General features: G+C 40.1%; 1 protein-coding gene across 5 annotated transcripts in view; it reads left to right on the plus strand.

The window, feature by feature from the left end:
- Window positions 1–27,327, plus strand: part of LOC131066901 (uncharacterized) — a 401,673-nt gene that overhangs the window by 356,479 nt on the left and 17,867 nt on the right. For all 5 annotated transcript variants that reach the window (XR_009111744.2, XR_009111745.2, XM_058001780.2 and 2 more), the window contains exons 22-24: window positions 10,170–10,337; window positions 10,496–10,608; window positions 10,837–10,960. Coding sequence is in view for 3 of the 5 variants with exons in the window: in XM_058001780.2 (XP_057857763.2) it covers window positions 10,170–10,337; window positions 10,496–10,608; window positions 10,837–10,960 (405 nt within the window). In the remaining 2 variants the exon portion in view is untranslated. The remainder of the gene's footprint in view (window positions 1–10,169; window positions 10,338–10,495; window positions 10,609–10,836; window positions 10,961–27,327) is intronic.

The following is a 27,327-nucleotide window of genomic DNA, read 5'->3' on the forward strand; positions in this document are numbered from 1 at the left end:
ATCAAACGTTTGCATATATAGATGTAGTTAAAATATAATTATATATAAATTGAGGACAATACAATGGAAATTAATATGATTACATTAATACCAATATATATATATATATATATAAACCATAAGGGTATACAAAGTGTATGAATGAACCTCTATATACGCAATTAGCTAATCAATTACAACTACAAGAAATTTAGAATAAATGGCATTGTCCAGATTAAGGACTAGTAGAAATATTACCAAAATAATGAATAAGGCAATTGCATATCCAAACCCAGTGAGATAGATGAGGAATTAAGCAACAGGGATAGCAGGAACTAGGCCTCTATCAGGTAGGCCACCCACTGCAGATGACTAAAGGTCTACTGGCAGTTGGGCCAAGGGGGAGTGTACCGCCCTTGGGCCTGATAAGCGCTACGGGCATCCTATGGTAGTTAGTCCTCTCGATCTCATTAGGAACTAAATATGGGAATTGACTTATTGATATCAAGTGATCTTAAGTGAATTTGGCTAATTACAATCTAGATAAATTATTCGTACCCAAAAATCAATTGTTGAAATTCATTGTTTATATGTTTTCTTTAGATTGCGGAGTTGGGGACATTACAGGACCTTCAGTGAGGGTCAGGAGCACCTTTTGCCATCATGATCAAATTGTTTCACTTTTCATCTCGAAATTCCTTGGCTAAGGAAGATGTTATCTTGTTTCATGCTATGAATAAATTCTCATGTCCCAAAAGGTTACAAGATGATACATATAAAGAAAATCGCTCTGGTCCTTGAGAGAGGGTCAGGAGCGAATTTACCCTTCTGGGCAAAACTCCATCATTTCATTATTTTCAATCAGGTCTGGACGCTTTATCACGCTCATTTCGTCCTCCACCACGCCTTTGATATGTCAATTTGACCAAACAAGGTCAGGAATGTCTCTAATAAGCTTTTTCACCTTGGATCCTCAAAGAGGGACAGGAGCGAATTTGATGATTCCAATAAGATCCTTCATCATCCCAAGCTAAAACTCCTTCAGGCGGGTGGAGAAAGTCACTTGCTTTCCATTCATGTTCAACACTTGGCCTATTTTCACTACAAGGTGAGGGAAATCAAAATTTCGCCCTGGGCCCTTAGCAAGGGACAGGAGTGATTTTTTCCTTTAACCTTCAAAATTCATCATTTTCATGCCTTCAAATCTTCAAAAGCATCAAAACCACGTCCAATCATCTCTCCTGGAGACCCTGCACAAAACAAATTAGAAAAGTCAGTGACAAATATGCCTTAAATAACATTTTCGCCCTGGACCCTCAGCAAGGGACAGGAGCGATTTTATCCTTTCTGGCTAATCCATCCAAAATTTAAGTCTCCAATCACTTCACAAGGCAGAGTTAGGTCATTTTCAAGGCCAGGAACCAGTTAGCAAGCCTATCAAAAACAAGAAATTGCACTTAGAATGAATTTCGCCCTGGGCCCTCAGCAAGGGTCAGGAGCGATTTCTCTATTTCAGGCATCATCTTACCTCCAAAATTTGATCAAAATTTACCTAGGCAAGAACACACAATTTCACCTTCAAAATGCTAACACTTAGACAAAATTTGGATTTTACCCCAAAACCCTGAATCTAGACTTAACCTGAGACCTATCTGACTCTCTTGACAGGCTTACCTTATTTCAACAATCTCAATCCTAGGGGGGACATTTAACAACTTTCAAAATTTGACTGGACTCAGCTCGAATAATATCCAAAAGAAACCCCTAAGGTTTAGCCCAAGCCCAGACAGACCACTCACTCACTCAAAACCCTAAAAGCAGAGAGAAGAACAGGCAAAACTAAAGCGAAAAAGAGGGGGTCCCCATTCTAATGGGGCGATGTGTGAAATGGTCACAACAGATCTCCACTCTGAAAGCCCACTAGTCATTGAGATATCTTGTCACATAAGAAACTTGATTACAATGAGAAGGTGATATCTCAAGTAAGTCATTATTGCACTACTTGCCAAAAGTCTCTTAGGTGAGGCAACTTCTACATATGACATGGCTTGTGGAAGTGACTCTGTAACTCATTGTGGTCCACTGAAATTGAACCAAATGTTGACTTTGATGGTCTCAATGAAGATCATTGAATATTGATTGCAACTTTTATTATGCAGTGGCATTTGACAAGTCACTGAGTTTTGAATTTATGAGTATTCTTTTTTACAACTTATGAGGTATATAAATATTTTGTTTATTGGCAATTATGAGTATCAAAGATTATTCAATTTTGATATATATATATATATATATATATATATATATATATATAGAGAGAGAGAGAGAGAGAGAGAGAGAGAGAGAGACTTACTAGGACCTGCAACTTAGAATAGAAACATATTTAATCAAGCTCACTGGAATAATGCATTAGAAATATCGCTTAACAGCATTGCAAAGTCCAATGTCAAATGAACATTTACGGAGGCTCATAAACAGCATACATAAAAAAAGATTAAAAAATGACAAATACCTCAGTATCACAACAATACTGCATATAACATGCATGTTCAAATTAACTTTTTCTAAATTATGTCCAGAAAAATTAACTTCCAGAACTTTTCATTGAGAATATGGATCCTTCCTTAGGATTGTAGAATATGGATACTTTTGGTTTGCTGATTTTTCCCCCAAAAGATATTTGTTGCTATCGTTTTTGACAATCAGTCTTTTAAGAAACTTGATGCTAATTTGTTTTTTCATAATAGATCAAAGCATATAAAAAACAGATATCACTTAGAGGCATTCTTGGTAAGGGAGAAATTGAGTTGATATATTACCATTGTGAAAATAATCTTTCTAATACTTTTACAAAGGCTTTGCTAAAGCAGGTCAAGAAATTGGATATGCCTTTAGAGCTTCATTGACCTACGTTAGTCCTTTGTGGAGATTTATGTAATCTCTTTCCTTTTTTCTTATCAGTTTTTTACTAGTTGTGATCTTGCGCTCCCTAATTTGCCAATTTTTTAGAATATTTCATTGTGTCTTGCATATTCCATTTCAGAGAACCTTGCCCCTTTCATATTCACCTGTAGTTTTCATTTCAAGGGAGGGATATTATTCTTTTATCTACTCTTAATTGCGTGCCCAGGTCCTACTTTCTTTCTTTCTTATAGATTCTTAAAGAATGTTGAATATTTGCAATCCAGTCCTCATCTTGAAGGATAGGTAGTTGTGGGAGAAGCAAGGTTGCATTACATAACTTATGAGAGAAGTGTCTTCAATTGGGAGAGCAAGCATGAAAGGAACATGCATGACTCATACAAATTACATAATGGCAAATGTCCCAAATAGAGCAAACGAGTAATTAATGGTCTTGTAATAAAAATAGACATCCTATCATGCCCTTTCCTCCTGAATTACTTAGTTCTTCACTTTGATAAACTAAGGTTATCCAATAAATGTGAGTGACAACAAAAGTAAGAGTAAAAGAGACGTGAGCTCCTAGCCTCTCTACCACTACCTCTATAGCAGCCATGAGTGGGCCTACCTTTTGCTTGGCTAGATAGTAGAGCCAATACCAAATGAAGCCCATCCAATCAAGCCCTTTAGATATTGGGCACCTCTGCCTTCCCTACCTTTAAAAGTGGGTGGGCCCATCCCTATCCCTAGGACAAATACTGAACAGATGGACGATGCAAGCTGAAGGCCTCGAAGGTGCCCCTAATTTAAAAGGGTGGAGGGGAGCCCTATACCATCCATTTTCTTATTCCATGGTTTAGCTTCTCTTTTCAAATTCATTGATGTTGCTAAGAACAGTTCAGGCTTAGAATCTCTTGATTAGATGGATGGGATGAGAGATAAATGTATGCCCTTTAATTTCAAGGGATTCATTTCACTTGCTGATGTCTTGTGAAGGGACTTTTCAATGTTTGATATGGCAAAAAATAAAAAATAAAAATTATATAGGCAATAAGTATTATTGTGATGTCCCCGATATAATTAAATAATAAATCTAATTATTTTATTGTAAGGCCCCAAATTTAATAACAAATCTTTCGGACCCTTTTATTTAATTAGATTAGGCAAATGTTGGCTGGTCGTGTCGGCCCGTTTGTAACCCTTCGGGAAGTTTCCCGGAGCCCATATATATGGCTGTGTTAGTCATTGTTGTAGGCATGTGAATTTCGGTATTTTTCTCTATTGTGCGAATTCCTGTTGCAGTTCTGTTATCCGCCATTTCGGAGGTGAAAGACCCTCCCTATTTGGTATTTGCAGTTTTGGTGAGGTTCACCTCTCACCCTATTCTGTCTTTGTACTCATTCTGGATCTGGCAAATCTTGAATTTCATCATTGTTTACTTTCTCCAGTTGCGTATCTATTAATCTGGTATACATGCATAAGGGAAATTCCTAATATTCAGAATCCATCACTTTGGAAGACCACCGCACAACCGTTGAAGCTCACCGTACGGGTATTCCATCGTACCTCTACACCTTCACCATACGGTCTCACACCGTACTGCCACGGTCTGCCTTTCTCACCATCGTACGGCCTTCTTTGACTCCACCGTACAACCCCCTCCTCTTACCACCGTACGGTCTATCCATCGTACAACCTTTCCTCTACCAGTTCAATAATCCCTTTGCCTTCGCCAGTTACACCATACGGTCAGGGAACATTACAGTGGTATCAAAGCTTGTGATCTTGCCAGCCTATCGTGTAGTGGATGCAAGTGTACACCAGAAGGAGGTATCGTTCGGTCGATCGAATGGGTGAAACACAGGATCCTACAAGAGAAGTCATGGCACTATTAAGGGAGCTAACCAAAAGCCAAGCTCAGCTCAACGACAACAAAACATGGAGGAAACCTTACGGCAATTGGCCTTCGGAAAAATGAATGGAGAACAGAATGGGCAGGGCGATGATTCGGTCACGGGAAGGTCAAACGTCCAACGCTCACATTCACGGCCGTTGATGTCGACTTTTCCTCAGAAATCAGAAGCACCACGCAGGGAGCAAGAGCCCACCTTTCAGGAGATGCAAGCACAGTTGAACCAAGATTTGAGGGATGCAAATCTCGAGGGGGACAAATCCTTCAAGGATTATGTGGAGCTCCGGATGAAATACTCGGGCGGCAAAAGTCGGGGCCATTATGGACACTATAACAATGACATCAAGCAGAAGGTTGGCAAGATCAACCTGTCATCCTTTGATGGGGCCGGAGCGACCTCGGCACGAGCCTAGGTTCAAAAAGAAGATACCTACTTCCAACTCAACCCAATGCCTGAAGATGAAGCTATCAAGTTTGCAGCACTCCACCTGGAAGGGGTCGCACATGAATGGTGGCATCATGGAATGGTCACTCTTGGCCATGACTAGATAACTTCCTATGTCGAATTCACAGAGAAGCTCATAGATCGATTTGACGGGAAGGATCCAGAACTCAATTTCAGGAAGTTGGCACAACTAAAGCAGTCGGGACCTGTGGACAATTACATCACAGAATTCCAGAGACTATCCGTGTTGGTAACTAACATCTCAAAGTGGAGATTGGTGGTCTTGTTCATGGACGGATTGATGGAACCATTGAAAGGTTGGGTGAAAGGGTTCAACCCCAGCATGCTCACGGAACCAACAAAAAAGGCCTGTAACATGGCAACATCTTCCTCTTCTAGAAATTTTGCACATACCAAACCACCTTTCGTTCTGAAGGATAATAAACCCTTTTTGAAGGGGTCATCGCTCGATGAGCCACAAGACAGGAACTCAGAAGGAAGAAGCTTTGTTTCACCTGCAAGGAGCCATGGCAACCAGAACACCGATGTTTGGGCAAAGGAAAGATTCACTATATTGAAGTGATGTCCGATGGAGAAGAGGAGCATGAGGAAAGCGAACCCCCAAGGGAAGAATCTGCCGAAGAAACCAACCTGGCGGAGAGAATCTCCACATTGGTACGGAGGGGGGGTGTCATTGCCACACTAGCAGGTACCCCAAGGTGCAATGTATTTAGAGTACATGGTACACTCCAAGGGCAACGAGTTCTTGTTATGCTCGACAGTGGGGCCTCACTCAACTTCATAAACTCATCACTCGTCACCCGAAGGGGTTTGTGTACAGAGGAGCATGAAGGGTTCGATGTCAAGGTGGCAGGAGGCAATCTCCTATCATGTACTCACCTGGTTACGCAACTGAGCATCACCATGGGAAATTACACGGTGATCGACGATTTCTTTGTTGTAGATCTGGATGACACAGATGTCATATTGGGTATGCAATGGATGGAGACCCTCGACCAGTACACGCGGAGCTTCAAAAGGATGGAGTTCTCATTCGAGGTGGATGGCGGGAAGGTGGTTCTCAAGGGAATGTCGAATGGCGGCCCGAGGGAGATTTCCGCCAAAAGGATGGAAGCCATCTTTAGACATGATGAAATAGTTTGGGCAGCACATTGCTTGATCTCAACAAAACCTGTGAAAGAGCAACTGACTTACTACCAGGATGAGGAACTTCAGTCCGTTTTGGATGAGCATAGTTTGGTCTTCACTGATATTCCACCTGGTATACCCCCACACCAAGGGTTTGAGCACACCATCGAGTTGGAGGAAGGAGAAAAACCCATTATCACCACACCCTATCGCCACCCGAAGAAGTTCAAAGATGAGATAGAGAAAACAATCCAAGAACTCCTCAATAAAGGATGGATCTTGCCCAGTTCTAGCCCCTTTGCATCGTCGGTGGTACTAGTGAAGAAGGACGGAACTCTCAGAATGTGTGTCGACTATCATGCACCGAACAAGAAGACTATCAAGAATAGATACCCCATTCCCAGGATCGATGAGCTACTGGACGAACTACATGGCACAATCTATTTCTCCAAGATTGATCTCTGCTCCGACTACCATCAAATCCGTATGAGGGAGCATGATGTGGAAAAGACAGCCTTTCGTTGCCATTACGGACACTACGAGTTCTTGGTCATGCCGTTTGGATTAACCAATGCTCCGGCCACTTTTTAGTCCTGCATGAACCACATCTTCAACAAGCAACTGTGTAAGTTCCTATTGGTATTCTTCGATGACATACTCATCTACAACAAGACCTAGGAGGAACATGTGGGGCATTTGGATGAGGTATTGGGGATTATGGAATCACAATCATTGTATGCCAAAAGGTCCAAATGTGAATTTGGAATGGCCAAGGTCCTGTACTTGGGTCACGTCATCAACGCCCAGGGGGTACAAGTTCACCAGGAGAAGATTCAGGCCATTTTGGATTGGTCTCCACCCAAGACTCTCTCGGAGTTGCGTGGATTTTTTGGTTTGTGCTATTATTATAGAAGGTTTGTGAAAGGATTTTCACAGCTTGGGGCACCACTGACAAATCTGACAAAGAAAGGATCCTTCTGTTGGAATGCGCAAGCGCAACAGACCTTCGACAAATTAAAAGAAGTTATGAGTACGTGTCCGGTTCTAGCATTACCAGACTTCACTCGCCCTTTCATCTTGGAGTGCGATGCCTCGGAGCAAGGCATATGAGCGGTGTTGATGCAAGACTATCACCCCATTGCGTACGAGAGTCGGAAGCTCTCGGGAGTTGAGCGGTTGTATTCCATCTACGACAAGGAGATGCTCGCCATCATACACGCACTGACGAAGTTGCGGCAATACCTCGTCAAAGCAAAGTTTGTTGTGCGGACAGACCACAACAGCTTGCGATAGTTCTTGGAGCAGAGGGATCTGAATGAACAACAACAGAAATGGGTGAGCAAAGTCTAGGCATTTGATTTCGACATTGAATATGTGAAGGGAAAGAATAATGTGGTCGTTGATGCCCTGTCAAGAAGGCCTGTCATATGTTCTTTATCCCAGATTTCGGCGGACTAGAAGGAATACCTGTTGATTGAATACTCCAAGAACACTTTTGCCTGCGAACTGATGGATGGTCAAGTACAGGATGACCGACACAAGGTGGATGACGACATCATTTATTACAAGGACAGAATTTGTCTGGTACCCGAATCCAAGATGAAGGAAAAGATTCTGAAGGAAATGCACGACTCTCCCTTGGTTGGACACATGGGATACTTGAAAACCTACAAACAGATCCGTGAAAGGTTTTCTTGGAAGGGGCTTAAGAACGATGTCCTGCAGTATGTGCGGGAATGCTCCACCTGTCAGCAGAACAAATCTGAACATAACCTACCGGTCGGACTGCTGCAACCATTGCCAATTCCCAACCAAAAATGGGATAGCATCTCGATGGATTTCATTACTGGGCTCCCCAGAGTGCAAGGAAAGGATTGCATTTTGTCATAGTTGACCGCTTGACCAAGTATGCACATTTTTTTGCCATCCCCACAGGATATCAAGCAGTTCAAGTGGCCGAGTTGTTCTTCCGTGAGGTATTCCGCCTACATGGTCTACCACGAAACATAGTCAATAACAGGGATAGCCGTTTTCTAAGTACCTTCTAGATGGAGTTATTTCGGTTGGCAGGAACCGAGTTGTCGCCCAGCACGAGCTACCATCCGCAGACAGACGAACAGACTGAGATTGTGAACAAATGGCTGGAGGGTTATCTCAGGAACTATGCCTCAACTCAACAGAAGGCTTGGGTTCGCTGGTTACATTTGGATGAACACTGTTACAACACCACTTATCACATGTCGATAGGCATGCCACCTTTCAAAGTACTGTACGGTTATGAACCTTCTTCATTTGTTGACTTGGCATTGGGAGACAGTCGTGCACCGATGGCCAAAGATTGGCTTCAGGAGAGTTTAGACATCCTAGCATCTCTCAAAGACAACCTGCAGAGGGCTCAGAACCAACAAAAGATGTATGCTGACTGACACCAGATTGAGCGGAATTTTGAGGTTGGCGATCTGGTTTACCTCCGACTTCAACTGCACAGACAATCCTCCTTGAAAACAAATCGTAAGGAGAAGCTAAAGCCGTGTTTCTATGGACCCTACAGGGTGGTTCAGAGAGTGGGTGAAGTTACCTACGAGTTGGAGCTTCCTGAGAGGAGTTGGATTCACAATGTTTTTCACGTGTCATGTCTGAAGAAGGCCATCGAGCAGCGCGTCACAGTGTCCAAGGATTTGCCACCCATCGACGAAGAAGGGAAACTAATTCTGGAGCCAGCAGAGATCATTGATGTCAGAAAAAAGAGGTTGAGAACACGCATAGTCAAGGAGTTCCTTGTACACTGGAAGAATCTACCCATCAAGGATGCCACCTGGGAAGGCGAGCAAATTTTGGAGCATCCAAGCCTGCAATTGCTTGAGGGCAAGCAATTTTTGGCCCGAGAGGATTGTGATGTCCCCGATATAATTAAATAATAAATCTAATTACTTTATTGTAAGGCCCCAAATTTAATAACAAATCTTTCAAGCCCTTTTATTTAATTAGATTAGGCAAGTGTTGGTCGGTCGTGTCGGCCCATTTGTAACCCTTCGGGGAGCCCATATATATGGCCGTGATAGTCATTGTTGTAGGCATGCGAATTTTGGTATTTTTCTCTATTGTGCAAATTCATGTTGGAGTTTTGTTATCCGCCATTTCAGAGATGAAAGACCCTCCCTATTTGGTACTTGCAGTTTCGGTGAGGTTCACCTCTCACCCTATTCTGTCTTTGTACTCGTTCCAGATCTGGCAAATCTTGAATTTCATCATTGTTTACTTTCTCCAGTTGCGTATCTGTTAATCTGGTATACATGCATAAGGGAAATTCCTTATATTCAGAATCCATCACTCTGGAAGAACACCACACAACCGTTGAAGCTCACCGTACGAGTATTCCACCGTACCTCTGCACCTTCACTGTACGGTCTCACACCGTACTGCCACGGCCTGCCTTTCTCACCACCATACGGCACTTACACCGTACGACCCCCTCCTCTTACTACCATACAGCCACTCCTCTCCCACCATACGGTCTATCCATCATACAACCTTTCCTCTGCCAGTTCAATAGTCCCTTCGCCTTTGCCAGTGACACCGTACGGTCAGGGAACATTACAATTATCAAGCACTTTCGCAGTAAGATATGTAATTTTAAATTTATACTTTTAGCTAGGTGTCCATATTATAAATGTGGTGTGAACATCTTAATGTTTTGCATTTTTTAATAGCATCTTATAATCTTATGGTTGCTCATGATAGGATATGCTAAATATCCTTGCACTCCTATGTCTGACTATGCAGGCATATCCACTTAAAATTTCAGGACCGGAGAATCGAGCAACTACTGCTCAAGCAAATCTGTGCAAAGTAACTACAAAGTGGATTGGATTCCGCCGTATTTGGTGCAGGAGCAATGAAGTTTTTGATACTGTGGATCTTTTTCTTCCCGAGTACTCATTTGAATCACAAGTTAGTGAGGAATTCTATAATTCAGCTAGAAAATTTCCAATCTGCAATACCAACATTGTTAAAAATTTGTATAAAGATAAATGAGTGCTATTAATCCAAATTTTCTAAATATTGGCAATTATGGCATCTGCCTCATTTAGTTTTGGTGGTTCTGACAGGCAGTCTGGATACGAGTGCCGCATCAGATCAGAATAGATATTGAAAAGCAAAATCTTTCTTTCCGTGCAGGCCTGCATGCCGCTTCTCATGCATTGCTCAACATAATGCCATTGTAAGAACAATATCTTTCATGTCTCAAGAGTTTGCTCGACCAACTTAAGATATCCTGTGTGTTACTATTATTCTTTCCATTGTAATTTTCTTTATATTTCCATCATGAATATCTACCATGCAAATCTGACTTTACTAAGTTTTTTTAGGAACAGTTTAAATAAAATGGCTTGTCAGTACTTTGTGGGTCACACCATTGATTGGAATGTTAATCATTGTAAATGCATAGGTATATTATGTGCAACCCTTCAGATTTAGGGACAGAATGTGCCAATCCACATGACAGCCGTTATTTCCCAGAGAGGCTTCTGTTATTTGATCGGCATCCTGGAAGCATTGGTATTGCACCACAGGTATTGTAAATTTTTGGCAGCACTTCCTTCCCTGTTCAAAGGATGTTTGAATCCCTAGGTTTGGCAGTGAGCCAATTGACGTTTTGAACAATAATCTGGAAGCCGTGCTTTAGATCTGGATTTTCTGTATTTCAGGGGTTTTCTTTGAAACTCAAATTATAATTATGTGTTTATAATATTGAGATTTTCTGAGTTTCTGGGATGCAGGGAGAGCAAAAAAGTTTCAAAATATTGGGGATGGTGAGGAGACAGCTGTATGATAATATATTTAAAAAGAAACGTACATATATGTTATAAAACGAAATACAGGTAACTTATAATTCAAATTGATAATCATTAGTCATAACTTAAGCTAAAAAATGTGAAGGCCCAATTTAAATTGTTGAATTGTATATTGAAATGACAAAATGTAATAATTAATTTGAATACCAATGATCATTCATGAATCATAATAGTAGCTGAAAATTGGAATCTATTTCAAGTTGAAATATTCAAATAAGTTATAATCTGAAAGTTAAAAGTGCCAACTAGAGTCTCATTATACAAGTGACTAACATCAAAATGACAAAATTAAATTGCCAAAAATGTTATCCATAGCTCTTTTTGTTTGAACAAAAATCTCAAAAGTTGTTATCACCATCAGTAGTTGAATATATAGGAAACTCTTCATCATTGGAATTACCAAAAGCAAGTGGAACTATTTCCTCCAATCTCATCTACACATCATGGTCATCACCAAATTATTGTGGAATAGCTCAGCTCACAGTAAAGTTCCAATGATGTTGGTGAAGGAATAATCTAACTTCAGAACAATTTAGTATTTTTGTGCTTATAATATTAAGTGCTTCTCTGAGTTTCTGGAATGCAAGAACAGCAAAAAAATTTCCAAAGTTTTTTGGATGGTGATGTGACAGCTGTTTGCCCTCTCGGGTAAACGGTTAAATGCAGAAAGTAAATGCACAGAACATAATGGAAATACATTAAATAACCAGTCTCTATGTTAATTCAACAGTCCATGCACATCAAGTGCTTATAACATTACATTTGACACGACTAACATGATCCTTTCGAAGAAAAGGTACACAATATATAATACCCGAAAGGGGTGTGACACAACCGTCGCGACTCCAACTACCTACCCGTTGGCTAACTAACTGACTGCCGTAACTCATTATTACCGACGACAACACCAATTTACAACCCTCAGAACCATACGAAAGTCCATGGCGCACAGCATTTCTGTGATATTTTAAGATGCCAAAAACCCTTCTTTTCCACTCTGAATTTCCAGTTCCTGGCTTCAAACTCCAGCGAATCATTTTAAATCTGTTCGTCATTTTTTTTTTTTGGGGGGGGGGGGCACTATAATGTCACCGATGGCACCCCGGCCATACAACCTCCCTGTACGGTCAACAACAGACATTGGCACCTCCGATCGTGCGGCCTACACCCCTCCACCTTATGGCGGACCATGACGAGGGAGCGGCTTTGTGCGCAGTTGACCACCGCACAATGGCATCCACCGTCGGTGTCCACCGTATGGTGTTACCACCGCACGGTGGTCGCCGTCGATGTTGCCACCGCCAGGGTGGCCCACCGCACGGTGGTCACCGTCGGTGTTACCACTACACGGTGCTCACCGCCGTACGGTGGTCTGTTCCTTTTTTTTTTAATTTTTCTCTTTTTTTTTTTTTTTAATATATATATTATTTTTTGACCATACGGTCGCTATCGTACGACCGTGCGGTTTTTTTTTTTAATTTTTTATTTTGACCGTATGGTCGCCTGTCATACGATCGGGTCCCCTGTCTCTGGGATTGCCCTTCATCCTTCTCGGTTTTCCTCGCCCAAAAGTCTCCTGCTTTTGTCCCGTGCCTCTTGAGTCGCCTGCTCGGCCTCTTAGGTCCCCTTCCATCCTCTCGGGTCCCCCTTCGGGCTCTCGGGTGTCCGTCCGGCCTCTCGGGTTCCCTGCGCGCTTCGCGTGGTAGGGTTTCAATTTGGGCCCATTGGTGGCCAATCTATTTTCAATAGCCATCGGAAGACCTGGAACCACAAATTCTACAGGGACCACGACCTCCTTCCCGTACATAAGAAGAAGAATAATAATAAAGATTTTGAAGACTGCGGTCTTCCATACAGGGTTCCAATCGTGGCCAACACTCTTCAGATTATCTGCGTCGCCAGGGTTTGGGGCATCTCCCTTCCAATATTCTTTGTATTCCGGCAGGTACACCTCTGTTGGTTGCTCTGGTTCCTCTACTTCGAGCCTGTAGCTTTGGAACATTTCGTAATCCTCCATTTGCCAGTGGAAGAGCTCGTTAAGTGAGCATACCTCATCTTCAGAACATCCCTCCAATTCGAGCACCCCTTCACTGTTCGGCTCCATCGCGTTCTTGCCCTTGCTTTCATCGGGACCCCCTTCCCCTTTATTAAAGTCCTCTGAGTCTGAGTTGGAAGAGGCGAGCTCTTCGCCAACATCTTGGGTGTGTAGGTCAATGGTATATTTCCGCCCTCCCTTCTCCATGGAAAGTGTATTTTTCTTCTAGTTGTGGTTTACACTCGCGTTGATCAACCACGCTCTCCCCAGGATGGCGTCATAGCCTTTCTTCTTTGAGGGAATAACCACAAAATCTAACAAGAATGGTTGCGTATCAATTGTCACTTGCTGGGCCATCAACAGGCCGAGTGGCTTAATGTCGTGTTGGTCCGCTCCCACCAGGTTGAATGTGGGTGGCCATAGGGTGGGCTTCCCCAACCGCTTCCATGTTTCTTCTGGTAGTACATTCACCCCAGATCCCCTGTCCACAATGGTGTCCTTCAGAATGGTCCCACGAATACCCATTTCTACCACAGCTGGGTGTCTACCACTGCTCAAGGCTAGTAACATCGGGTCAGTCGAAGGGCTGATGGAAACCTCCACCTGTGGTGTACTCTTCGAAGCGGTGGCGGGAACCCCTACCTGTGGTGCACTCGATGATGCGGTGCTTTGCACATTGGTGAGGATGGCAGTCCTCAATTGTGGCATAGAGTCTAGAAGGTCTTTTACCTTTATCGACACCTCTATCTGCAAGATTTGCCCAATGATGTTATTTTCCGCTTCCGTATAGGATGATGTACTCGCCACCTCGTTGTCCCATCGTTCGGTCGTCATCTCACGTTCAATATTGTCCTTTGCCTCCCGTAATCTCTCCTTCTCCGTACGGGGGTCGGGATAAGTGGCTTTTTTCGTTTGGGCGCGGGTGATCGCCAGTACTTCTTTCTCACCAGTCTTCTCAGCCTTCTCAATGTTGAGGAGATTAACCCCTGCCTGTGGGCAATTTGCGTCCTCATGGTCGCCTGGCCCACACCAACGGCAGAGGTGTTGAGGGGTGGCTTCCTTCGTGCAATCACGGGCGAAGTGCCCCCACTGATTACAGGCCCTACATTGGATAATTGGCCGGCCCTTGGCATCATACTGGATACGGCTTCCATTATTGTTATTGTTGCTATTCCTTCCGTCGCCGCGTCTGTTGTCTCGGTATCCTCCAGATGATGTTGTTGTGTTAGTATGTTGGCCGGTTCTCGCTGGTGCGGATGTTGTGGCCTGCTCCGTGAACAGCACTTGGTTCATTTGCGTACCTCGAGTTTTCATGTTGTATGGGCACTCCTTGGTGGAGTGTCCCATCACTTGGCAAATCTTGCAGAATGCCTTCTTTTGGCAAGTACCCTTTGTGTGCCCTTCCTCTTTGCACTCAGTGCACCATATGTCCCCTTCGTTCCGACCAGTGCTTCTCATTATTTTGAATTCTTTTCTCATTCGCTCCATGTCTTTCTGGAGCGCTTGCACCCGTTTGCCAGCCTCGTCATCGCTGCTGCTTTCCTGTGAAGAGTCATCATCCTCGGATGAGGATTTATTACTTTTCTTCTTCTTTGATGTTTTGTGTTCGCTCTCCAGGTCCATCGCCCTATTATAAGCGTCGTCATATGACGTCGGGGGTACAATTTTCATCTTCCTCCGTAGAGAGGATTTCAACCCTTCAACGAACCATCGTTTCTTCAATCCATCTGCGGGTTGGCTTTCCATTTTACCCAAGAGTTCTTTCAGCCTCCGACTGTATGCCCGTACTGTCTCCTTGGTACCTTGTTTGGTACTATATATCTCCGTTACAATTTCATTGTCATCACGGAGCAACCGAAACTCCCCCGTGAATTCCTTCTGTAGATTGGCCCACGTGGCCACTTTTTGCTTGTCCACATCGGAGTACCAATCTATGGCAACTCCTCGTAACGTGGCTGGGAACTGCTGTACCCAGTCATCCTGGTCTATTACTTCGTTGGCGGACCAAATGGTTTCACATGTACGACAGTGCCGTAAGGGGTCTTCCTTGCCCTCCCCTGTGAACTTTGGCAATTTTTGTTTACTCGCCATCCCACCACTGGGTCTCGCTCCTCTAATTCCTTGTGTGCTTGTACCTAGCGATCCTCCGCCTCCTGCAACTGAACCTCCACTCATGGGTCCTCCAGAAAAAGTTGCTGACACCGAACCAAACAAATTGCCTCCCGTACGATACCCTTGTGCTCCCTCGGCACCTTCGGTCGTACCGTTACCTTCCGTTGTCTCCCTTTGGTTGGTTGTCTCCCTCCGGTTGTCCTCCGAAATGGACAAATTCTTTAGCAAGTCTCTGGTAGCGTCGATCAGGTTTAGACTTCGCCTTGTTTGTTCCACCAACTCTTCGCGGCTTCTTACCCTACGGTGGTATTCTGGCGAACTGTAGAGTTCTCCTTCGGCACCCTCCGTGACTCCTTCTGGCAGCCCTACAACAGTGTAGACAGTGTAGTTCTCTCCGTCTATCTCTGCCTCCGCAACCTCCGTGACACCTCCTAGGTTCCCTTCAAGCAACCCCTCGGCCGGTCGTCCCTCGGCAAGCTGCCTTAGCCTACGCCTTCGTTCTATCTGCTGTCTGATATTCAATGCGGTTTGTGCCACTTCCCATTCGTCACTCTATATCTTTTTATTTTTGTCCTTATTTAGTCTATTGGGCATAAGTCACTTCCATACACAGCAACCACATGCCATGTACACAAAAAAACTTTTATTATTTTTTATTTTTATTTTGCCTTTTGGCCACAATTTATATCAGCAGTGTGTCGGGATTATTACAAGGTTCAATTTCCTCCTGGCCTGGCGCCATCTCGTTCCGTTTCCCGTCGACTGTTCTCTTCGTAGCGTTGCAGGATTTGTTGTCGTCGCTCTTCCTGGGCAATCTCCTCCAAGCGGGCCTGTTGTGCCAGCGATGCCTCTGCAAGCAACCGGGGGAGGTGGTTCATTAACCGGTTTACTGCCGGGCTAACCTCCAGCGCTGTCCACACGGCACTTGGTGGAATTTCTGCCTCCGTCGCTTCTCGTCGAACGTAGGTTTAAATGGCTACCTGGAGCAAAATTGAAAATTCTCGCGTTGCCGTGTCTTCTCCTATGTAAAGTTCTGTCCGCACGTCGTCGGCCTCCGGGTTTACTTCACCAACGGGTAGGCCCATTGTGTTTGTGCGCCATCCGTGTCTTCCGTTCCTGAGTTCGTCTAGGCAACGGCGCCAAATGTTTGCCCTCTCGGGTAAACGGTTAAATGCAGAAAGTAAATGCACAAAACATAATGGAAATACATTAAATAACCAGTCTCTATGTTAGTTCAACAGTCCATGCACATCAAGTGCTTATAACATTACATTTGACACAACTAACATGATCCTTTCGAAGAAAAGGTACACAATATATAATACCCGAAGGGGTGCGACACAACGGTCGCGACTCCAACTACCTACCCGTTGGCTAACTAACTGACCGCCGTAACTCATTATTACCGAAGACAACATAAACATAATATAACAACATAACATAATGATTATTCCCGGCAACAACAACTGTATGATAATATATTTAATAAAAACATACATATCTGTTATAAAAAGAAATACAGGTAACTTATAATTCAAATTGATAATCATTAGTCATAACTTAAACTGAACAAATGCAAAGGCCCAATTCAAATTGTTGAATTGTATATTGAAATGACAAAATGTGATAATTAATTTGAACATCAATGGTCATTCATGAATCATAGTAGTAGCTCAAAATTGGAATCTATTTCAAGTTGAATTATTCAAATAAGTTATAATCTGAAAGTTCAAAGTGCCAACTAGAGTCTCATTATACAAGCGACTAGCATCAAAATGACAATTAAATTGCCAAAAATGTTATCCATAGCTCTTTTTGTTTGAGCGAAAATCTCAAAAGTTTTCATCACCATCACTAGTTGAATATATAGGAAACTCCTCATTATTGGAATTGCCAAAAGCAAGTGGAACTATTTCCTCCAATCTCATCTATACATCATGGTCATCACCAATTTATTGTGGAATAGCTCACTGTTGTGTTGCACACAAATGCCCCGTCTCTGACAGGGACACCCTTTGTTTTTGAGAGTTTTTGACATGGTATAACTATAATAAATTTATAATGCAGAGCATTTTAATTTTCATATGTGACAACTCGCAATTGTAATTTTGAGTAATGTGACAATCACCATTCTCAAATAGTGCATGCCTGAATTTATTTTTGTGATTCCTTGTGTAGATACAGTAGTAGCTCATATGTGTATTGCTATTGGTTAGAATGCCCCATTGGATGTTGAATTTGAATAAATAGTTGAATGAAATGGATTCTTTTAGTATTATGACCACTAACTAGCACTAGTAAGTACACCTGCTTTACAAATAGTAAATAACATCGAAGGGTGGAAATTGCGAGAAGAGAAAACCTGTTTTACAAGTAGTAAATACCTGTAACTGTTAACTGTATTTGTGGTTTTACAAAATAAAATATCCCTGTAAGTTTCCCTCTTCTACTGTAGTTATGTAAGGTACACTTGCTAACCCTGTTAAATGAAATCAGATAAATGATAAAAGAACAAAGTCAAGCAAACTTGTAGGACTGAAAAGATGTTTAGGTTTTCCATTTTTTCAAATAAGTCATCAGGTTTTTATCTTTGACTCACATTCCCCTTGTAGAGGGGGCATCTTTGGGGCATCCCCATGTGAAAAAAAATAATGGAAGAAGTGGGGGATGTTCTAACCCTGCCCCTATTTCCCAGAGATGTTCCAGTTTTTGGGAGTGATAGAAAACCAGGGGGGACACATATTTGTTGTTGTCAAAGGTTGTTATCACCTCCTACATGTTGAACGAGCTTAAAAATTGTTTTGGAATTTAAAGCAAGAGACCATAGGTTAAAGATATCAAAAGATCGAGTTGCAGAAAAAAATCACATGATAACAACCTTTGACAATGACAAATTGTTGGTTGAAAATTTTGTACATTTTGGGAAATATACAAAATTGTGGTTTCAACCACAGCACACGAGTAAAAACTCTCCTAATTAAGGGAAGGCTCCCCCTATCTAACTACAACTTGGAAAATAAAATAGGATGGGACAGCAATCTTTCTTCTTTTTTCAAGAAAGACAATATCCTTTTCTCTTCACAGAAAAGAATAGCGATTGAATATGAACAGCAGTAACCACTTTCAAATGAAATGAGAGAAAGGAAATGAAGTTTCCTGAAAGCGCAAAGACTCCCGTCACTTCCTTCGGGACAGGACAGCAATATCAAGCTCAAAGACTTGACTATTCGAAGTCCTATCTACCCTTTGCTATACTAAATTTAGCAACGAATAAAAAATAACAGCTCAAAGACTGGAATAATCTATTCTTCTAACATAAAGACAAGAACTAATGCAAGCTCAAAGACTTGCTGCTATTTCTTATCAAACAATAATTTTTCCTCAAGAATAGACGCAAGCTCAAAAACTTGCTGCCCCTTCAAGAGAGTTTCCTATTTTAATTAATCTTTTCTACTTGCAGCTCAAAGACTTCAAATCAGATTGGACTAAGCTCCTTTAAAAACACTTTGCATAGAAGAAATAAAAAGATTCAAACTCAAATATGTAGCTCAAAGACTCAAAACTTGAGTAATCCTTCTTTATTATTCTTCAAAAACTTTCAATCCACATACATAAGCTCAAAGACTTCTTGCTGTAAATTTGGCAGAGTTTTTGCTTGCTTTCCAAAAGATATAAATTACAATGGACCCTCTCTTCTATTTATAGGAGAGGAGCCTTGAGAAAAAGGTGGGAGGATCCTAACTAATTTGAGAGATTTTCTCAACCACCAAGACTTTTCAATAACTAACTAAGACTTCATTAACTACCTAAGACTTATTCCAACTAATGTCCTAATCGGACGCAACTTGTAGTTGCCTTACATATAATTACAAAAGTGCAAGTAATGTGTAACTTGCTTTTTACAAAAAATACTTTTACATGTAACTTGTCAAAACAAAATTACAAATGCATATTTAAAACTATTCCATGTGTTTAAAGACACGACTCTAACTGCATCATCCTTTGTCTGTGATGATCTTCATGTTGCTTCAAGATGCAAGAACTTGAAGTATTCTGGATTGGTAAAGACATCTTGAACCGGAACGGGAACTTGCATCCTTATCTTCTTACTTGGGGTAGTACTAGTTTTTCAAGAGGGAAAGGGTGGCCTTCCTCTTTTTATGTCATGACCATCTTTGTCTTAAAAATATTCTATGCTCTCAACCATAAATTCTTATTGTATCTTTTCTTTGTATCATCCTCCAATCTTGAAATTTGCTTGCAAAATAAGGCCCATGCCTTAATTCATTGATTTGGTAGGTCATGTGTGCAAACCGGACTGACAAGGGAAGAGATAAATTGATGCAAAAATGGGCTTACAAGTGCATTTCGGGTTTTGGAAGTTGCATTACATGTGTGGGAAAAACAAGAGAATTAACTTGCAATTGCGGGGAACAAACATGCAACTTCATATGTGTAATGGGTAACTACAAGTTTGCACTTGTAATTGGACCTTTAGAACTCATTTTCAAGTGTTTTTTGAGTGCATTTTGGACCAATTTCGGGTTTTGGATGGCTGACACCAGGTAGACTTTTAAATGGGGAAAATGAATGAAGGTGTGAAATGAGTGGATGAAATGGTATGTACGGATGATGGGAATGAATATGAAAAAATTTTGGGAAGATCATCTTGAAGAAAATGAGAAGAACTTTCAACATGTAATCCGGTTCTAGAAACCCGATTTTGAAAGGATGGGTATTTTTTTATCTTTGCAACTTGGAATTTCAACAAAAGATGGTTAAATCTTTTATCCGTAAGGGAAGAACAATTATTTTCATCCAACTTGTAATTGGGATTTAAAATCCCGAATACAAGTAAAGAGGGAAAACGGGGAAGAACAATGCAATTCTAAAATTGCTTTACAAAGGGGAAAATCTCTCTCACAAAAACCAATTTTTGGGGAAGAACCAACCATTTACAAATTTACAACTAGAAAAGAAAAACAAGAAAACAAGAAAACAAGAATAAAATAAATCTTACCTTGCTCCAATCTGAAAATGCCTCTCCAAAAGATGATCAATCTTTGAAATAAGGAAGAATATCTCTTAAAAAGAAATTAACCGTATTCCAAAACCCTAGCCACGTTTTTGAAAAAGTGCCCAAAACTGAAAAATGTGGCAGCAAATGCATGAGAAATGGCATGGAAAATGGCCAAGACTCTTTCTAACCTCAACGCCTTAGCATACCAAGCCAAAACGATTCATAACATTGCTGATTCGTGGCATTCCAAATTGCAAAAAAACGTGGCTGCTGTTATAAAGCTAAAATCCAGCAATCTTAACCTCCATGTGGCATGAAAGGTGTTTGAAAATGCATAAAAATAGGGAGGAATCCAGAACGCCTTCTATCTCCCAAAAAATCTCCACAAAAATTTGCCAAAAATCCTCAAAAAAAACGTTTTTTCTTGCAATTTGGGTTTTTTGGAACAAATAGCAAGTTTAAAATGCATGAAACAATGAAAATCGAGTTTTTGGGAGAGAATAACAAGTTTTAATTTCACTTTTTCCACTTACAAGCCAAAATCGGGATTTTTAAGACAAATAGCAAGTTTAAAATTTTACTTTTTCACTTACTAGGCCAAAATCGGGTTTTTTGGAGCAAACTGCAAGTTTAAAATTGTCAAAAATGCACTTGCAAGGCAAAATTGGGTTATTGGAAACAAAGTGCAAGTTTTAAATTGTCACTTTTTCATCAACAAGGCAAAATCGGGTTTTAAAAATGCAATTACAAGTTTAAAATCCTCAAAAATGCACTTTATGAGCAAAATCGGGTTTTTTGGAGAGGTATGCAAGTTTAAAATCACTTGTAAAGGGGAAATAAAATCCCTACAACAAGTTAGAATTGCTTGCACTCATGTAGTGGGGGTTTAAAATCTCTATTACATGTAAAAACCATTAAAGTAGGGGTTTTTGTAGAGAACTACAAGTTTACTTGTAACTTAACCAAAAAATCCCTATTTTAACTAAAAAAGACCAAAAAACAATAAAAAAGATAAAAACAACAAAGGGGAAATTTAAAACAAATTACAAGTAACATCTTTTAAATAAAAGTGCACATGCAATAAGCCAAAAATTCCCCTACAAAGACCAAAACAATGAATATCATTAAAACTTGCAGCTCAAGAAAAATTCTCCACCTGCAGTCGGGATTTTAAAACCCGATTGAAGGAAAGACATAGCAAACGAACCCAGAATTTGACGAAATTCGAAACGTAGTTTGAGGATGAACTGAGGATTAAGCCAGTTCAAGGATTAGTCAAAATTTTGCCTCAGGAAGCGTGCCATAGAGTAAAAATTTTCATTTTTTCACAAAAATTTCATGTAATGGTCCTTCATTTTTTAAAACAAAAATGAGGACAACACAAATATGGATAATAGGTCATAAACTTGGGTTTTTAGATTTTGTCCACATTGTGTCAAATTAATATATGAGTCAAATCATCTTCCACATAATGATTATCAAACAAGGATTGATCACTGCCTTGAGGTGATGATTGTTAATGTTTTGATTTGTCCTTTTTAGGAAAACTCAAACTAGAACAATGTGTGAGGAAATCCTCTCTTCAAATTTGCAGGGGAAGCTCCCTGATCTAATTTACTTCTAAAATTTAAAGCAATAAACAAGCTCAATACTTATGTACACTATACAATTTATCCCTTGAGGTTTGCATGAAAGTAAAACAACTTGAAAGTGAGTTTGACCTATCTTTTTGATCTCAAGGTAGGAGAAGCACAAGACTTAAGAATTTCTTATCTCACAATGAGGTCTTCTGTCTTTGCAGCTAAGATATAACATAATTTAAACACAAATGCATTCCACTAATTAAAACAAAGATTGATGGCCATTAGGGCATTGCAGAATTTGGACATGAACCCAAGTGTGGGGATTGATTGCAGATGCCATATGCATAGAGACAATGGCAAATGATAGTAATATGCTGAATCTGATGGCTCTTCTACGTGATGGCATATGCAGAAACAATATGGAAACATATGCTTTTTCTCTTAGGGTAAACCAAAATATTTTGTCACAAGCACAAATTGACCGTTCGCAAGAGGTCATTGAGGCCATTTATATCTTGCTGTTCACTCTCTGTTGCTAGATCTTTGTAATGTTTTCTCTGATATAAATGGATGGGAGCTACCCCCTATAGCGTTTTGCTCAAAAAAAAAATGCAAACAAACAAAGATTGATGGATTCACATCAACAATTTGATAGATTTGAATGGAGAAAACAACATGAATAACAACATTGAACAAAACAAGAGATTGACAGTGAGCAATAACTTATAAGCATACAATTGAAAGATCCCCAGCCAAGATTTTCTGAATATTTTATGATTTTTTATGTTGCTGGTTGCTTATTGATTGGTGGTTTTAAGACAGTTTTCTGAGGTTTTTTGCTTGGGTTTGATTCCAATGGTTGTATGAAGGTTTGATCATGAAGGGATACCAATTAAACAATACTTTTCAACTTAAAATATTGAAATAAAATTGACTGATAATAAAACTTAGAATTCTGATTTTTGGACAGCAATGTAATAATTTCAGAATTAAGATATCTATTTCACCAAGACAATAGAATTCCATACCAGGAGTCCCACGCAATACCTGGAATGCGTTTTATTAAAGAAACTGAAGCAAAATACAGTCTAAGGACACCCAAATGCTGGAAGTGGCTCCAATGAGCTTTATTTGACCCAACAATAATTACCAAAAACAATTCCTGGAGAATTATTGAATTCCACGCTTGGCTCCCAAGCAGGATTATTCCATCTACTAGTAAAATCAATAAATGAATGATAATTGTGCTCTTGTCGCCTGCTGAATTTATTGATATACTGATGTATAGTGCTGCTGATCAGAAATCCATGAAATCTAAACCCTCAATAAGCTGAATTGAACAAGTGTAGCAATCTGTGGGGATTGCAAATGGTACGGCTGCCTGTGGAAGTTGTGCGGCTGCTGCAAATGAAGGTATGGCTTCCTTCTAAAGACTTCAACCCTCTCCAGTCTATTCTCTGAAACTGCTGAAATAAGTCTGAATTGAAGCACAATTAGAAATTCTGAATGAATCCCTCCAATCTGTGAATTGGGGTATCGTCCAAATCCACCTATCTTCAAGGAGTTTTCGTTCCTCAAAGCTGCTATGCTGTTGAAATGAGCTACAGAGCACAATTCCCAAAAGCTAATTGTAAAAATGATTGAAAGATGAATGAATGAAGCCTCCTCATGTTTTTTTAACAACTCCAAACCCTAATTCGATTTTAGAGTTGCAAGACTTTTTAAATAAAGTTTATTAAACTTTATTTCATTCCCTTATGCCTCTCCCTCAAGATGTACGACCCCCTTAGACTCCCTTTATTAAAGGAATTAAGTTCTTTTTAAAAACAACTTAACTCATGTCTCCTAGGCATCATGGCATAAGGGGGGGCCCTTTATTATAAATTATTATAATATAAAGTGACTTAATTAAGTCACTTTTATTTTATTTAAGTCAAACTTTAGACAATAATTTATTGAATCCAAATTTATTCATAAATCTATCAGCTGGACTCCAAACTGAAAATTGAATGTTGTCACCTATCTAAGGATGATGAGTGGATGTGGCAGTGCAACTGGCAGTCTCCTCCTAAAAGTAGGGATGCTCCTAAAAATTAGGAGACTGACTCAAATCGATGATAAACACTCCTAAGCCACTCTGCTATGCTCCATGTCCCTCCGGGTGGTCAAACAGTCAACTAGCAGTCTCCTAAAAATAGGAAATTGTCCCAAAACGCCCAAAACATCTCCAATACTCTTGAGAAGATCACCAAACCCGCAAATGGGCTCCCTATCCACCATGTTAGCCCACGGGAACCCTAATTATAGGCTAACCCATGCTGACAACTGGGTTGTCTAAGGAAGGGACATTACAACAATGCTACTCTGAATGATAAAAAAATAGGTGTACAATTTTATTTTTTTTATTACTTAGTTTTTAAGCTCTCACAAGTAGAACACAGTGCTCTAATGTCCTATCTTGAATGAAAACTTGTGCAGCATAAGTTTGACATAAACTCTCACTACAATCATTGTGCTCAAGGCACTTATTTATAGGCTCACTAGAGAATATTTAAAGGAAAGATAATAAATTATTCAATAAAGTCTTCACTTAAAGCAGCCCTAATCCCTATCCATCATAGCGAGACAAGAAAACACTTAAATAGCCTAAAACAGGCTCTCTTCTGCCTTAAATCTGCTTTCTTGTCCAAATAGGTCAACTGAGATAAGGTGACCTCACTCTTTACCTAATAGTTGCTTTAACATTCTGAAACTAGTTACTGGCTTTTGAACTTGAAGACTTTCTATTATTGTCATTATTCTGAGTTGGTTGTGCCACGTCAAAAGCACACATCACATGTCACAAATGGTGTTGAAAACTTAACAAAAGCACAACACTTCATGTTTTTTTCATGTTTGTATGGCCGATTATGGCTTCCTTCCATGTTTGTGACCCTTTGTAATGTTCCCATCTTTAACCAAGAGAGCCAGCCAACATTAAACAATTTGTGGTCAAGTAGTGGCAGTCTTTGAGCACCTATATCTAGTTAATAGGAAGTTAGAAGTAGATGTACGCGGCCAGTTGTTAGTAGAAGAATAAAAGCATTTGGAAAATCATGAATTCTTATGAATAAGATGATTTTCCTAGTTACATTAGGAGGAATAAGGATTAGTCCAAGATGATGATCATCCTTCCACAAAGGATAATAAGCAACATGTCGATTACACCAAGTATGGAGAGTATCTCCATTGGATAGGACAATCAATATTATATGGGAGAGCTACAAAGTTCAACACTGTCATCAACTTCTTCATCAAGATTGTTACATTCAAGACATCATCATTGTGTAGATCAAGCAGTCAACATCTGCAGAGCCAATCAACTAAGTCCTAAATACTGTTAGTTATAAGATAACAACAGAAGTGGATTACAATCCATATCTTAATATTCATCCAAAAGCACATTATGATATCAAACTATGAGCGATCCAAAGAGTTGATCAAGATCATCAACAATCACTGATCAAGAAGATAGAATATCATATCGAACAGAAAAATTCATATATATATCGAAGCTTCCATAAAAAAATATATCATATTAGGTATAAGATGTTAAACAATCGATTATCGCACTTAATATCCAACTCGATTATCGAGCATATCAATATTTTGGTGATTATAGTTTGGGGAGAAGACATATCACGGTGATCATATTTAGTTCGGCATTACAATTAATTCAGCAACTATAGTGTTGACCGAACAATATATTATACATGAAGACCAATACGGCTTATCTATGGAGCAACGGGGTTGCAAGCTAAACGTTGATCTGGAGCAGAGAAAGGAATTACGGTGAATTGTTAATAGCACGGGCTTCCTTCTACCATCACGGCACTTAGTGTTTCTCTGTGGAGCAATTAACAACGAAGAACAATGTATAGTCAAGGCTTATAAACTAATCATTAAGTACTATGTTTGGCTTATGTTAATAGGAGATGTGATATGATTACGGAGAGACACATCTCTTTTAATTCTCCAATGATGCAACCATTCCCTCTTGCGAGATACAAAAGGGAGATCGAACTCATTCTATCAAATATCATCAATTTGGAAACTTATTACTCTTTTATCCTTAATTGGATCTGCTCTTGTGAGCATCGGCCACTTGGCTAATTTGGTTGCAAAAGCACATAATTTTAAATCTAAGACGGCACCATTGATTGCAAGGGAGAATTGCACATATCAGACACAGCAACTATATCACTAGAAGTGATAATAGGGACCAGACATTGCATGGGTTAAGTGATCATAACAGAGACTGCAATCCATATTGCTAAAAGCAATATCGTATTATATCCCATTGCCATATTTGATATAGCAAGTGATCATTGCACTAATTGCAAATACATCAATTCTCTGAAGCATACACTTAATTATATAAATCAGAGATAGCAAGTGGCATTGATTGTTGTCATTTAATTTATATTTGTCTTTACATTCTCAATTACATAAGTTCATAGCAAAACTATATTTGTAATTCTAAGGAATTCAAGTAATTGTCACATAATTCCTAGTTATCCTAATAGGGGACACTACAAGTGGTATCAGACCATTACATTATGTGGTTATATTGCATTGTTCCTAAAACGGTACATTATAGTGGTATCACAGCTAATGATCCTACCAGCCAGTGGGAAAACCTTTCAGAAGAGTAGAAGATGAGGACAACTCAAGGATAGATTGAATCCATCAATGGCTCTGTATAAAAACACTCAAGAAACTGACTCAATTGTTGAGCAGGCTAAAACAAGTGAACGGAAATGGCAACAAGGGAGGCAACAAAAATAAATCCATCAACATTCAAACTCCAACTAGACATGTCTACAACAAGTTCAAGGCCAATAGTAACAACATTCCCATCTAAAGAAGAACACCAAGAAGTCAATGAACCCACAATTGATCTAAAAGATCAATTTCAACAAGATTGGATTAATGAAGGATTACAAAACGATATGCCTCTAAGCGACTACATAGAGCTAAGGATGAAGTACTCACCTAAAGGAAGTAGAAATCACATAGGGGAAAAAATCAAAGTTACCAAAGGGCTATTCAGAGAGGAGAAACTGAAGGAAAAATCAAGCATCTATCCAATTAAAGAAGATACTATTAAGGTGCTAACAACTACCCATGATTTCATGCCAACATCTCAAGAAGGACAAGACAAGAAAGTGGCCTCCAACATCTCCAAAAATAAAGAGAAAACTTTATCTTCATATACCAATGACAAAACTCATGAGGATTATGGTGTAGCACTCACTCCATAAGGATCATTTATTGGGGATAACTTGTCCAATGG

Source organism: Cryptomeria japonica, chromosome 9 (assembly GCF_030272615.1).
Source record: "Cryptomeria japonica chromosome 9, Sugi_1.0, whole genome shotgun sequence".
Lineage (NCBI taxonomy): Eukaryota > Viridiplantae > Streptophyta > Pinopsida > Cupressales > Cupressaceae > Cryptomeria > Cryptomeria japonica.